Below are 14,872 nucleotides of genomic sequence, written 5' to 3'. Positions count from 1 at the left end.
CCCGCAAAGACAAGACTCCAACAGCTCTGACAAATGAGCAGCGCTGCTCCTTCTGGGTCTGAAGTACTAAAAATGAAGTGTCTTCCCTTCGTGGTTTCAGTGTAAGGACAGGCTCCTTAGCCTCCTGTTGTCACCAACAGCTTCTCTCTTAGGTGTCAGGAAAACCTTGTCTGGGCTGCCGGGAGGCTTTTAATTTTATGATTCCATTCCCCAGTAGGCTGAAATGAATTTAAAGTATTTACATTAACATCCAATTTACTAATCTATAAAATCTGGTCAGCCAATTTGAACAGTCAGAAGTTGAGTTCCACAGCCTGGAAATCTGTAAGTTTCAGAGGAAAAATGCAATTAAAAAAAAAAAAAAAAGATTTATTTTTTATTTATTTCTCCCCGCTCCCCCGTTGTCTGCTCTCTGTGTCCATTTGCTGTGTGTTCTTCTGTGACTGCTTCTATCCTTAACAGCAGCACCGGGAATCTGTGTTTCTTTTCGTTGTGTCTGCTCTCTCTGTGTGCGGCGCCACTCCTGGGCAGGCTGCACTTTCTTTTACACTGGGCGGCTCTCTTTACGGGGCGCACCCCTTGTGCGTGGGGCTCTCCTATGCAGGGGGCACCCCTGCGTGGCAGGGCACTCCTTGCGCGCATCAGCACTGCACATGGGCCAGCTCCACATGGGTCAAGGAGGCCCGGGGTTTGAACCGTGGACCTTCCATGTGGTAGGCAGACACCAAGTCTGCTTCCCGAAAAATGCAATTTTTAACCATCAATTTCATCAAGCCACCCACATTTTGTATAAGGAATAACACTGTCTGGTGAGAGAATTCTTCATTGGCCCCTGTTCCAGGGAACAATCTCAGGAGACAAAAGGTATATGAAACTTCTATGGTTTTCAAATCTGGGCATGGGTCAAAAGAGGAAAACTAGTAAATTTAATTCTGCAGAATTTAAGCCAGTTCTTTGGAAACTCAGTCTAGTTCCTTTAGGTGAAAGCCAGAGAAAAGGGAGAGACACCTCTTTTAAATTTTGACAGCCAGGTGGCGATGACCAGGTGCTCCTGGCCTTACGAAAGGCCCCCGGTGCCCAGCTCTGCGGGCAGGCAGTGGGTTCTCCATCCACACGCGGAACCCAAAGAAGACAAGGCCACCCTGACCTAGATGACAATGCTACTGAGAGTTAAAAACCATTTGGAAACAAATCTTAAGCTGCTGTGAATCCCAAGAAACAATCGTGACATCACTCTCCACCTCCATAATAAATGAGGACAATGGATACCCAACGGTGGGTGGGACCAAGCTGTGGACTTGTTCTAGAGTATCTGGAAATTCTCAGAAAAATCCTAGGAAGTCCTGGCTGACAGAAGCACACGACTTGGGAAGACAGCATCATCCTCAGCCCACACTCTAAGCTGCAGCTGAACGCGTCCAATGCTTCTAGGAGCCAAAGGTGTTCAGCAAACAGGAAGCCCCCACTGCCCCTGTGTCTCCTGCTCGCCTCCTGCTCTCACTCCCCGCTCAGGCAGGTCCCCTGGGCTTACACTGGCACTGGGCAGCACCTAACGAAGGCACGCCACCTGGCCTGTGACACCGAGTCAAACTGGACTTGCATTAAATAAAGACCAAGGGAAAAAAAACACCTGCTGAGTTCTGGGCAGTAGCAATGGTGCAGTGGTGACTGCAGCAGCTGCAGAGGTGGCCATGGCCACAGCAACTCCAGACACCATGTGCTGAGCTCTTCCCATGTGCCAAGGACATGCTCCGGCCACAGGAACCCTGAGAACTGGGTGTCATTGTCCCCACTTTCAAGTGGTGGACACGGAAAGCTGCTTCTCCTTGAGCTCCCAGGAGGTGGTAAGACATTTTGAAAAATACAGAGAATAGAACATGTTGCAACGACAACATAAAAACCTTGGTCCACTGAAAACAATGACCATGTACCTGAGCATCTAAACAGTGTCAGGCCTAAGCCCCAGTTCTAAAATGATACTTAAAAAATTGAGCTTCTTTCTGTCCACTGGGTAGCATCTGTAAGGAGATTCAAAGGTAACGATTTCACCAGTCATGCTACTTGACTCTAAAGTGGAGCCACCCTCAGTGACTTCCTGGGGGAAAAAAAGACTGGCTCAAAGTTTTTGAGGCCAGAACATGTTCATTTCTATGTTACCCCTAAACTATGGCAAGAAGGTTGGCAAGACTTCAGTGGCTCTGAGAGGATGAGGGGAGACCCTGAGAGCTTGGGACAGAGGGGCAGGCCCTCCAGAAGGACCCAGCCTCTCCTTGCTGATTCTGAGCCTCCAGTAAATTGCTTCTCCCACAGTTCGAGGGCAGCCTCTGTGGAAGACTGAGAAGGGTTGGGGCACCTCTCTATCAACAATGACAACTTGCTTCAAGGAATTTCTCCTCTTTTCTCTCCTTTTCTCTGGTGGTGCCCTCCTAACCTGTCAGCTACAAGCTGGCTCTCATGGAGGTTCAAAGAACCTAAATGGTACTGCTCTGTAAAGGAAACTGCAGAGAGAACTATTTAGCATTGAGACAGACTATACCTAATTTTGCCTCCAACAGTTTGGATCAGATCGAAAGCCATTGACAGTCCCTACTGTCATGGTTGGAAAAGCCCTAAGTAAAACTTGGAGGGAACACCCCTTCCTGCTGTTCTGTCTGCCTGCATCTTCCCTGACTCTTCTATCCTACAGGCCTAGACTTTCAAAACACAGTCCTTTGGTTTACAGCAGAAACTGCAATGAACTCTGTTTTCTGCTTCTAGGAATCTGGTTCTCCCTCGTTCCCTTCTCTTCTGCTCTGGTCCTTTGATGCTTCTCTTTATCCTAGCTGCCAATTTTATTCTCAAAAGCCTGCACACCCTTCATAAAGCCCTTTTCCCAGCACTACTGTACTTAGATGCTCAGGGTACATGCTAGCGTTGTGTTATCTCCTTTAGAAAGATGCTCAGTATATATTTGCAAATCAGAGGCAATCACAATTTGGATCCCTAAAAACTCCTTCATCCACTGTCTTCTGAGAAATCACTGAAGATACCAGGCCCCTACATTTTTCACTTTAGACGCTGCCCCTCCCTGGGATCTCCTTTGAGCTCACAAGCACATTGTGAGGAAAAAGACATTTTGCTATAGAATGAATATGCATAATATTAAAGGCCAGATCATTTCAGCCAGGAGGGATGGGAGGACCCCTAAGAGGAAGGACTGAGACTCCTGAGACTTGCTTCTGCTGAGTGATCAACCAAAGAGCAGCAACAGAGAAGGCAGGACGCCGAGGGGAGTGAGCCTGCTCCAGGCCTACTGCTGTCACCTAAGGCATCATCTAGCGGCACATGTGAGGCAGCTGGTAAGAAAACCACCTCCTCTGCGTCCAAAAGACAGTGGTCCCACAGGGAAGATGCGGGAGAGGGAAAGTCCACAGGGAGAGCGCCAGGCGAAGCTGCTGCACCTGCAGGTGCGCCTCTGAGCCAGGTGTGGAGAAAATGAAGGTGCACAAAAGGCGCCATGCGCCCAAAGCAAGAGTTCACCGCCTGGAACTCTTAAGAGACTGGAAACCCAAGAGCAGAAGGGAGCTAATTTATGGAGGAAACCAAATAATCTACTGAGGGAGCAAGTCCAAAGGATCGAGAGCTATGCTCTTAAGGAGGCCCAGCTCCAGGGCGGACCAGAAACTCAACACCACTCCTTAGCTCTTTCTTTCTCCCCAAGCCCAAAGATGCCTGAGTTTGAAGATACCTTCCTTTGGAGTTCTGTGGAATTTTTATTTCAGCTCATGCTTTCTCTAGCATAATCTATTCTTTTTTTTTTTTTTTCTCACTCCCAAGCTTGCAACCTATTTTCATCATATGTAGATAGAGGTGATGGCAGGAATCATCACTTGGGATTAAAACTGACTCATTCCTTAAAAATCTGTTTAAATAACTTTTGAAATGGATTTGGATCCTAGCATTTTAATGTTCCAAATCATAACATGAATTTGATGGTATCTGTGAAACCTGCTACTTGCCAGTTTCACTAAACAATAGGAGGATTAGGTGAGGGTCACTTTTATGCTGGGCTTCTGGCCTGCTAGCAATTATTAGGCTAAGATTTCAGACCGCAGGGCCCAAACCTTCTGCGTTCAATTTCAGGTTCCATGTACAAATTCAAACAACACTCCCCTCTCTTAGTCTTGACATGCATGTACCAAGCCTTGTAGATAGTGCCAGTGTCTTCAGTTCAAAAGAAAAAGCCAAGTAACTAGGTATGTATACAAATTCCAAACGAGGTACCACGATAAGACCCACACACCTGAGATAAATATGTAATTGTTTGTTCACAATATGTCAGCGTTAAAATAAAACAAACAACAACAACAACAAAAAAAACCCAAAACTCCTTGGAATTCCTTGGAGTTGAAAATTTAAAGGGGACCTAAAGCCAAAGGAAATATTTAACAGCTTGATTCCTAACAATTCCTTTAGAGAACAGTGTATCAAAATGGCATTCTTGAGAAGGTGATGACATACTGTTTAATATGCAGCGCTGTATGTGCTAGGCATAAAAGAAGAAGCAATGTGTAGGCAGTAGCGATTGAATTGTTTATGCACTAAAACAGTTACCTCCAAGTGGAAGAAAAGTGAGCATGAAATGAAAGGTTCATGCAGGCCTGTGAGCAAAACAAAACAGAAACCCGGAGGCCACCCCTCTCCCCACTCTCCCCTGCCCTCCCCAGCCCCCGGCCAGCACCCCACAAGGTTTTCCTGTGGGCTCACAGCCCTTCTCTTTTGGAAGACCTACAGGCTTTTTATACATTCACCTGGTGGCTCATGAAGACCAGAAACACTGTCATAGAAAGAAGCTCTCTGAATATTCTGAATCTCTAAAGCAGAGAAACAGCAAAAACAGAAGACAGAAGAGCAAATACACAAACACTTCAGTTAGTGTGCAAGACATTCGACATCACAAAAGTAGTCCTGAGCAGATCCCATGCAAACATTACTGTTTAGATAGAGAATTTGCACATATGGACAAGATTCTTTATAAAATAAATTAATCTAACTCAAGAGTACATTCCCAACTCCAGGTATGAGCAATATAGCATATCAATGTTAAATGATTATCCCCATGTAAATGATGGATGAAATTTAAATAAGACTAGTTAATATCTGAGTTGCTGCTCATAAAATTATCTTGCAAGTAACAAATTAGGATAAGACTGCAGTAAGTCAGAGTACTACGATAAATGTACATATTAGTTACTTGTACTGTCAAAAATTCACACTGCTAATTTTACTTCCAATATAGATTTCTGGAAGACAATTTACTTCAAATATGAATTGCTGAAAGATAGGTACCTATCATTAAGAAAGTCAAAATTCAAGTTCTGTTACAGCAAAATAAATAATGGAAAATAAATCTTATGATTTTGCCAATTAAATTTAAAATAATTTCAAATGGTAAGTAGACAATACTTATCCTAGGAGGCACATTTACATGAAAATTCAATCTTTAGTTTTTGTTCTATATAAGCCTCAAGAAGTGCTAAGAAGTCCTTTGCAACTGGTAGAGATCCCCAAACAATATCTTTTAGCAAAAAGTAGGGCACTATTACTCTCTAGGGCAGGGCTGCCACCAATACAACTTATTTTCCTGGTTTGGCCTTGAGCAAACTCTTTAAAACCCTAACACAAATTCTATTTTAAAACAAAATGTTTTATATTCAAGTTGTCGCAGCTTCACAGGCAAACTAAACAACATTCACAGTCAACCTGTCAGCAGTAGCTTTTGCATTTAAGAGGGTATAAAAAGAGGGGAAAAAATGACCATATTCCAGGGCTATTTTCTTTTCTAGAGAGAAAGCTCCCCGTATTTCAAGGGATCTGTACATCCAGAGGGAGCAGCTATGAATTCTCCATCTCTTTTAACTTCTGTGCCTGCCACTGACTTTATGTGTGAAACATGCAGTCCTCAAAATTGAATTAAGCGGTACAGCCTGCCCACCTGCCCTTCGCCCTGAAGATTAGCCCTCCCAATAGCGAGGGGCCTTTAAGATCCTCTCTGGACACTAAACTGAGTAACTGCCCTCCTAAGCAGAGGGAGAGCAAGATTTCCTGATAGTAGCAGCATAATCAGTACGGCAAACATGCAGGGCTGGTTCCAGGGCAGAAGCTAGCAGAGCCAAATTAAACGTTTTTTTTTTTTTTCGGCCTATTTTGACAAAAGTAGCCAAACACATTCCCAAATTTCATGTCCTCAGAAAGTCAAGGGCCATAAAAAGTTTGGTCTGAGGATTGGAGCTGCAGACAGGGACAGATGGGCAGGGCTCGTGCCGTCCTACAAGCCTGCAAGACTGTCCACTAAGCAGGTACGAAATGGAATAACGCAATTTTTGGTATATAGTAAATACACAAAAATGCAGCTAAGGAATCTCCAGGCATGGTTCTACTTGTAAGATTCAATCGTTCCAGCCCAGCCTCCACCTGCCAAGCCTTGCGCCTCTCTGATACCTGGGGTTGGGCGGGGGGAGCGGGGTCAGCAAGACGGGAGCTAAAGCAGAAGGGTGGAAGGAGGAACCCCGGGAAGTTAGGAGCCAAGATGAGGACCTCAGCCCAATTTCTGCATGTGCAGACCCTGATTTCTCAAACGGGTTACAAGCTCTGGGAGGGCAGGAACATGCCTTCTGTTCTTAAACCTATCTCACAGACGATTTCTGTGGTAAGCACATAATTAGATACAGAGTATTATATGAAGGGGCCAGGTGCTCAAGATGCGTTTCTCATGACATTTTAAGTTAAGGAATATAAAAAAGTAAGAGAATCAAAAAATGGTTACTAAGTCAGAACACGCGTGTAAACCCAGGGCCTGATTCCCTTCATTATTCTGCTGGTACTCCCCAAATACCTGCTTCTCTTCTCATTCGAAATGTGGTAAGAGAAAGCCAGTTTCTGAGGCATCAACGGGCAAGTCCCACTGCGCTGGCTCCTCTTCCCAGGTGGCCTATCCAACCCCCGCTGTCACCTGCCCCTCTGTCACCTCAGCCCAGGCTCATCTATTAGCTGCCACGCTGTGCTCCCCTGCCAGGCTCGCGCCTGCTAATCCACCTGACAAACGCTGCCTGTTCTGCTTCCCGAGTTCAGACTGGTCGCCACCTGGAGTGCAGACCTTTCGTGGCTTCACACCATTTGTTCAGTGAAGTCCAAGTTCCTCTAGAGACTGGCCACTGGGGTTCCCGGGGTCTGGCCTCAACCCGACCAGCCTCATGTCCGACTCCACGTCTGCGCTTCATGCCCCTGGCGGAACGCTCGCCGAGCCAGTCCGCGGCCCTACCGCTGCCTGCACGCTGGGCCTCCCCCACCTCGCGTGCCAACTGCACTTATGGAAACACCCCCTTCGCTGGGTGAGCTCGTTTGTGCTCGCCTACTCGGCCCCAAGGGCCCCGCGCTGATCACCACACAAATGCTTACAAATTGGTGCTTCAACCCTGGCTGGGACTTAGTAAGTGCCAGGAAATGTGACTCAAGGATAAGAAAAATCGCCTCCTCCTTCATGACACTCTACCATAGCTCCTCAGGAGAGGTCGTGCGTCCCTAAAAGCTCGTCCTGTACCGTTCCTGTGGCACCTGCGCACCTCTGGCCCCCACAATCTGCACAATGCCTCATTACTTTCCCTGTGCTCTAAGAGCCGATAGGAGCCGAAGGAGGGCTGAGTGTGACTTTGTGACCTGCACTGTGTCCCGGGCACGCTTAATTCCTGAAGCACGCAAACCTCTGTCATCTGCTGCTACTCTGTCTCCTCTTCTGACACGTGCCGCCTGCTTCTGGCATGGTGGCTTTGGGACAACCTGAGTGCCGCATGTTTTATCAGCTCCAGTTCCGCGCCTAGCATTTCCTAGCCACAGGGCAGGAGGCGCTGCAGCTTCTGCGCGGGGCCCTGCTTCCCAGTGCTCGGAGGCACCATCGACTGACCAGACCTTCGGAGTCTCACGGCAGCTGGCCAAAGACCCCCGCTAACAGGTACAGAGGTCAGGGGCTTCCGCTTCCTTGGTGGAATCTACACTTTTTGCTGAACCCTCCTTTCAGCCTCAGGCACCCGAATTCTTCCCAGGACACCGGCAAGTCTGGGTGCAGCCCCTGGGGCCCTGGCGCTGACGGGATCTCATGCACACGGCAGCTTGGGGAAGGTTAACTTCCACGCGTGACGCCTTCCCTGCTTACTGTCTCTGAGCTCTTCCTTCTTTCTCTCCTTCTGCCATATCGCCCTCTTCTGTGCTGCTTCCCTTCTACCTCTGAGAAGACAGCTGGATTTGAAGGTCTGGAGATGCCGTGGAGAGAGTGGAAGCGAGCCAGGCGACCCAAGCAGGCCTGGTCTCAGAGTCAAGGCCTGGGCAGGGGCAGCTCGAGGGCCAAGGGCCTGCGTGGCCGGTGACCGCGAAGGGCAGGACCAGGGCGAGACCGCAGGGGCACAAGCTCTGTGGGGGGGACTGGCCCCCACGATGCGTGAAGACACAGGCATTTCATGTTTCTGGTACTAGTAAAACCTTCTAGTCTGAAATAAAAATCTCCAGAATCTACTGGAGGTTCATATAAACAAAAGAACTACAAGGACTGATGGCAAGGAAAGAGACTGACGTGCACGAGGGTCTCTGAGGGTCGCCAGCTGCTCTGCGTTAAGGCAGAGGGCCGGGTGGGGAGAGGGGACACAGCTCAACCGGTCCATCTCCAACAGAGAAAAAGCACGCACACGGGCCTTCTCAGGCCTGCGCCCCGTGCCCTGAGACTCGACCCGCACGGGGGCCGGGTGGCCCGAGGCTGGGGTGGTTCTTCAAGACTCTGGGCCTAGAACATTCCCACACTCCCCAGAGCGTCTGACCCAGAAGGCAAATCATTTTGCTTTTCATTTCTTAACCCAAGTATTCTTAATGGATAAATCCCACGATACTGGCAGCCCTGCTCTAGGGAAGGGAGTTTTAAAGTAAAAAAAAAATATATGTACCTATATATATATATATATACATATGAACCACATGTTAGCTTCACCTGGAGAAGACTGCAGCCAAGCTTGATCACAAACAAAAGCACACGCTTACCGTCCTTCCAGAGCTCGGCGACAAATCTGTCTGACGACTGGTGCAGGAGGGTGGCCACGTTGTCGTTCAGAGGGTCCATGTTCTTCATGAGCCACTCGTCGGCCTTGTAGTCCACCTGCGCCGCGCACAGCCAGGGAGGGGCGCAGAGTCAAAGCACTGCCAGCCTTAACCAAGCACCCCACGAACACCCCCACACGGGCTGCCTCAGAGGCGATGCACTTACAAATGCTGGCCAGCACTTATGTTACATTTTTATGAATTGCAGTGGAACTTGAAACATGGCCATTCTCGTGTTTTTAATTATTTAATAGAAGGACTCTTACCTTCCCCGCATAATGTATAATGCAGAAATCAGCTTTGTCTTTCAGCTGCCGAGGTTTCTGGAACTTGGAATGGGAGCCTTGTTCTTGGACCAGTTTTTCAACGAAGGTTTTATCGGTGGCTTTCGGGAACCAGCACTCTTCATCCAGGAGGGCCAGGACGCCAGGAGGGTTGGCCTGATGGGCAGAGGCAATGGGAACGGACAGGACACCAGGAGCTGGGCCGCGGTGTGTGGCAACTCAACTCCCAAGACCACTGCAGTTTTATCAAGCGCTAGGAAACATAAACTGCTAGGATGCGAGGGGACGTCCAAGCTATCGACAGGTTATAATGTGAATACTGAGATCTAGAACTCCCTAGTAAGTACTGGTGAGGAAACGGATGAATAACTCATCCCATAAATGCATCAATATGTGGATTCTAATTCTAAGTGGATGGACCAATAGATGGCAAGTAAAAGAAGCCAGAATGGAACTGGGGGATGGAGACGAAATTGAGGGTTCACAGTGATAGTCAATGACTGACTGGATAACTTATAATAAAAACTCAAGTAAGGGGAAGGTTTTAGAGATTTTATAGCCTCATTAATTTAAGTTTCTGTTTCAGTGATGATTAAGTAAAGGGTACCACTTCACATCTGGTGAAATATTAAGTAGAGGATATGGACGAGGGTGAAATAATTAATCAATCATTTTATATGTTTTTCTTAATAACCAGTGGGAAGCATATGCTTTGTCACTCAATTAATTCATTGAAAAATGTCCTAGAGACGTCGGGTAGGTTAGTGGGGGTACCAGAGCTGGAGGGGGGGAGGGATGGGGAGTGACTGCTAATGGGTATGAGGTTTCATTTTGGAGTGATGAAAAATTCTGCAATCATTAATTAGATGGCTGTACACTTTTAAAAGGTGAATTTCATGGTATGTGAACTGTATCTCAAATAAAAAAAGAAAAAGGCCTAGAGTTTGCCATTTTTTGGAGCCAAAAACCAATGGAATAATTCCCTTTTTAGAGGTAAATGGGTAACACACAAAAACTAAATGAGCTATTTAAATAGTGTGGTCTATTTTGTAATGCCTTTGGGGTGCTGTTTAAAATACTGCAAACACATCAAGTTTGGGATGAAATTGAACTTGTAACAATTCTAGGGCTTACCCATGGAATCAAATTTTTGAATCAATCTCTAGGACTAGGTTTCTTCAACTTACAAGGACCTTCTATTACTGAAGAAGAGGTGGCTATGTGCAAATATGGTTGTTAAAAAGTCACTAGTGGTTTTAGTTCAATATAAGCAAAACGCTGTTGTAATAACGGTGCTGCCATGAGCCCCAGCCAAGAACCTCACTACACGGCCAGGGCAGTCGTGGCTCCTCCACCTAAAAGAACCTGAAGACGCTAGTCAAAGGCAAATATGATTACATAATCCTAGAGGAGGAGCAAGCGTTCAAAGTGGAAGGTGGCTCAACACACACCATTCACTCGACAACTCTGAGGAATGAAGTTCCCTATTAAGATAACTGAAACTTCCATCTTTCTACCAAAATTTTTACATTTTTAATCCCTTTTAATGAAAATATTAAGTTCTGAAATAGGAACCCAAATATCATTTAATCTTTTCTAAATGACTCAGTGGCAGCATGATTGTGAATGTCCTTTATTACACTGTGTCTCCTTTTTAGTGGTTCTACCTCATCCTTCAACGTCAAGCTCTCTTAGTCCTGAGCCTTTAAATGTGTATTTCTAAAGAGCTACAGGTTTGGGAGACTGGCTTTGTATAAACGGTCAGAGGAAGTATCAGGGGATTTGGACAAGAGCTTTCTGAGCTCAGATGCTCACTTCCTACATCCCACGCCAGCCAGAGGCTGGGTTTGCGAGAGATGAGTAAGACTGGTATTGGCACGCTGGGCGCCACTTCAGTGCATTTGCCTTCCGGAAAACCCTGTCCTTCAATCATTTTTTTTTGAGGTACAAGGGGCCAGGGATTGAACCCAGGACCTCATGTGTGGGCAGCTGGCGCTCAACCACTGAGCCACATTGGATCCCGAGTCGGCTGGTTTTTTTGGTTGTCTGCTTGTTGTCTGTTTTTGGAATTTTTTCGGAGGCACCAGGAACCAAACCCAGGACCTCCTATGTGGGAAGCAGGCGCTCAACACTTGAGCCACATCTGCTCCCTCGCCTTGCTTCATTTTGAGAGGAACACCAAGGCAGTCACAATCCCATGCACCATTTTATACGTGCTATAATTAAAGTCCCTCTTATCATAAGTTCTTCTTGGACTTAAAAAATGTCTATCAGACTTCATGTTTCTATTTGTAAGTAGATAAAGTAATTATAAAGAATAAGGGTTGAGGTAGAGAGAGGGTCAGCGCTGAACCTTGCCCCCCTCCCTCCCCTTTCCGAGCTGTCTCTCTTTCAAGTCAGGACCATGTGGGCAGGGAATAAGGGGTAACATGCTCAAGTTTCTGAGGGAAGGGTAAGTGCCAGTGGAAGAGGTGAAGAAAGCAAGAAAAGGAGCTGGAAGGGAAGGGAAGGAATCAATGTGCTGCTCACTTGCTAATTTCTATTTCTAAAATTTAGCCCTGGAATGCTCTCTCACTCCCTTCAAAGCATTTGTGAAACCTTCTGTGATACTGTCCATGATCAGAGCCATGTGGTCCCATCTTCCACATTTCCTGTGCACCCTCAGTCTCTGTGTTTCCAGGCCCACAACTGGGAATTTAGCAAAATCTTGGTACCATGATCTTATCCTGAGTTGTTAATTTTTAAACTTAATGTCTGCAGAATAATTGAAACACAAACATCAAATCCTTTCTGCCTCACCTGTTTTGCTGTCAGCTGATTATTAAGGGTAAAATTACCACATGAGAGGAAAGAAAAATATGAAAACCAGCATATAAAGTATCTTGTCCTGAGGATAACGCCAAAGAAATGCAATTGGTAATCATTAATAAGACTCATTGAAGGGTTAAAAACCATTAGACTTTAAAACCTTCTAAAAAATATTTTAAAAATAGGGTTGACAATTTTCCATTTGGAAGAGTTTAGGTACAATTAATCCTATAGACATAGAGAAAGACTCAGCAACTTTCACAGGTTCTCTTCCACCCTAAATCTAAGTGTGGGTGTACAGTCACTTCATAACCGCTACACTCTTACAAGGCAGGGCTTCCAGGGTCATATGGGTACATACAAACGCACCTCAAACAACAAACTCTACAGTCATCAATAGATCTCACTCTCTTATTTATATAACTTCCAAGCAATTTTTTTTTTCTGGCAACAAAGCAAGTGCATGTATGAAAATGCCCTGGAAGTTCCTACTATTCTCCCCTGAAGTTGCTTCTTTTTTTAAAGATTTTATTTATTTATTCACTCTCCTTAACCCATGCCTCACTGTTTTGCACTCGTTGTCTGCTCTCCGTATGGTCTTCTATGTCTGTTTATCTTCTCTTTAGGCAGAACCAGGAACCAATCCTGAGACCTTCCAGAGTGGGAGAGAGGTGCTCAATCTCTTGTACCACCTCAGTCCCTGGTCTATTGCATCTCTTATTGTCTCCCATCCATGTCTCTTTTCTTGTGTAATCTTGCTGCGCGAGCTCTCTGCATGGGCCAGCACTCTGTGTGGGCCAGTTCTCTGCATGGGCCAGCTCGTCTTTCACCAGGAGGCCCCGGAAATTGAACCCTGGACCTCCTGTATGGTAGACACTTGGGCCACATCTGTTTCCCTGAAGTTGCGTCTAAACAACACACAGGTACACAGAAGCAGCTCTCCTCCCAACGGGTAATTTGAGATTTCTGTTCTAAACAAGCAGCTATAGTACCTTCGAAGGTAAAACCTGTCACTTCCCTTAAATCCCAAACTTCTGACATGCTGGAACTGTATCTCTAACAGTGGTGTCTTCTCAATTGCTCCTCTTTTCTAATCTGCCATTCCTTTCTGCCTACAAGTACTGGTAACACCCAGTACCTCTAGATATTAGGCCTCTAGCATCTTTAAACATGTAGGACACAGGTGGAAATCAGAGACTGAGTAGCAAGAAAAATAACTGTGCAAAAGCTCACAGAAGGCGGCTCTGAGCTGCTGTTGAAGCATCACCTACCTGACCGTGATTTAGGTCTTTGGTTTTTCCTATGTTTTGACACACAGCAAAAATAAAATAAATGAAACTAAGCCAGGGAACACCCAGCCAAGTCATCAGTATTTGTTCGAAACTCTAAATCAGTATTAAATACTGATTTAGAGTTTTGCAAGCCAAGGAATAATTGACAATCTATGTATTTCCACGCATAACAATAAAACAATCTCTGATGCTTTATGAGATCACCATGAAAAATACAGCTGCCCCAAAAGTACTAAACTCACATGAAATTTCAAATAAAAAAAAAAAAAGAAAAATACACCTGCCAAAATAAACATTATGTTTGAGATTAAGAGGATAAGCTCTGGTTATCTGAAAAGTGGATTTACAGGAAACATCTCATTCTCGGCCAAGTGAAATATCTTTAGATTTCCTATGAGTGACAGAGTTCCAACCCTGGTGACAGGTGCTGTGGGGAGGGGGCCAGTGATTGTCACAGACATGAATCAGGCTGGGAGGGGCCAAAGCATATTACTCGATATAGTCACATGTGCAGGTATAGGCATAAAGCTGCAAGAAAGGAGAGCCAAAAAAAGACTCTTATTGGGATGCTACCTGCTTTTTAAATAGGTATTTTATCAGAGTATCACCTTCCTAGAAAATTTACATCCAAAAAGTATCTTAACACTGATTAGGCAGGATGATTTCTGTCTCGAAATTATGCCAAGGAAAGTGAAGGCGCAGGTTTGCATATGAACTGACAGCCAAATATCAAGAGAATATTCTTACGGGTCTCTCTATCAAGTCAATGCACGGCTGCAGGTCTAAGCCGAAATCGATGAAGTTCCACTCGATGCCCTCGCGCTGGTACTCCTCTTGCTCCAGGATAAACATGGTGTGGTTGAACAGCTGCTGCAGCTTCTCGTTGGTGTAGTTGATGCAAAGCTGTTCAAAGGAGTTCAGCTACAAAGTGTTGGGTCATTTCCCAAACATGGGGAGGCAAGGGAAAACAGGAATAATCAGTCATCTGCTTACCCAAAAAGGTCCACTAAAAATTATTCATTAGGTGCCCACTGCTTTCTTGATTCTATCTACCAGTAGGGACTAACCCAAGGGGCTGACTGTTTCTTTCTCTTCCTCACACCCCTAAGTGTTTTGGAGAGAGAATGATGTGGCCACATCACATGACTGACCTGCTAAAGGAATAAAGGAGAAACTGAGCATGTTAACTGAGTTTTATCTACAAATGAAACATCACTCACGTTTTATTAGGGAATGGTCAAAGAATAGAAATGAGGGGAAAAATGAGAAAAGGAAGGAAAAGGAAAACAAAGGGACCCCGCAGGCCAGGGCAGGGAGGCAGGGGAGTGGACAGAGCGGCCCGCCAGCTTGGCTGCACCGCGGCTCTGCCCT

At 45.8% G+C, this 14,872-nt stretch overlaps 1 protein-coding gene across 7 annotated transcripts in view; it reads right to left on the bottom strand.

The window, feature by feature from the left end:
* Positions 1-14,872, bottom strand: part of MYH10 (myosin heavy chain 10) — a 153,824-nt gene that overhangs the window by 51,397 nt on the left and 87,555 nt on the right. For 4 of the 7 annotated variants that reach the window (XM_058283502.2, XM_058283501.1, XM_071210321.1 and 1 more), the window contains 3 exons: positions 14,249-14,422; positions 9,384-9,557; positions 9,061-9,175 (listed from right to left, as the gene is read on the bottom strand). In XM_058283502.2, the coding sequence (XP_058139485.1) occupies positions 9,061-9,175; positions 9,384-9,557; positions 14,249-14,422 (463 nt within the window). Of the gene's footprint in view, positions 1-4,790; positions 4,854-9,060; positions 9,176-9,383; positions 9,558-14,248; positions 14,423-14,872 lie in introns of all 7 variants that reach the window. The other 3 variants (XM_058283500.2, XM_071210319.1, XM_071210320.1) reach the window with 1 other exon arrangement.

The sequence above is a fragment of the Dasypus novemcinctus genome, chromosome 21 (genome assembly GCF_030445035.2).
Source record: "Dasypus novemcinctus isolate mDasNov1 chromosome 21, mDasNov1.1.hap2, whole genome shotgun sequence".
In the NCBI taxonomy this organism is placed as follows: Eukaryota; Metazoa; Chordata; class Mammalia; order Cingulata; family Dasypodidae; genus Dasypus; species Dasypus novemcinctus.
The sequence above is the reverse complement of the archived record's forward strand: the minus strand, read 5'-3'. Positions and strand labels throughout refer to the sequence as shown.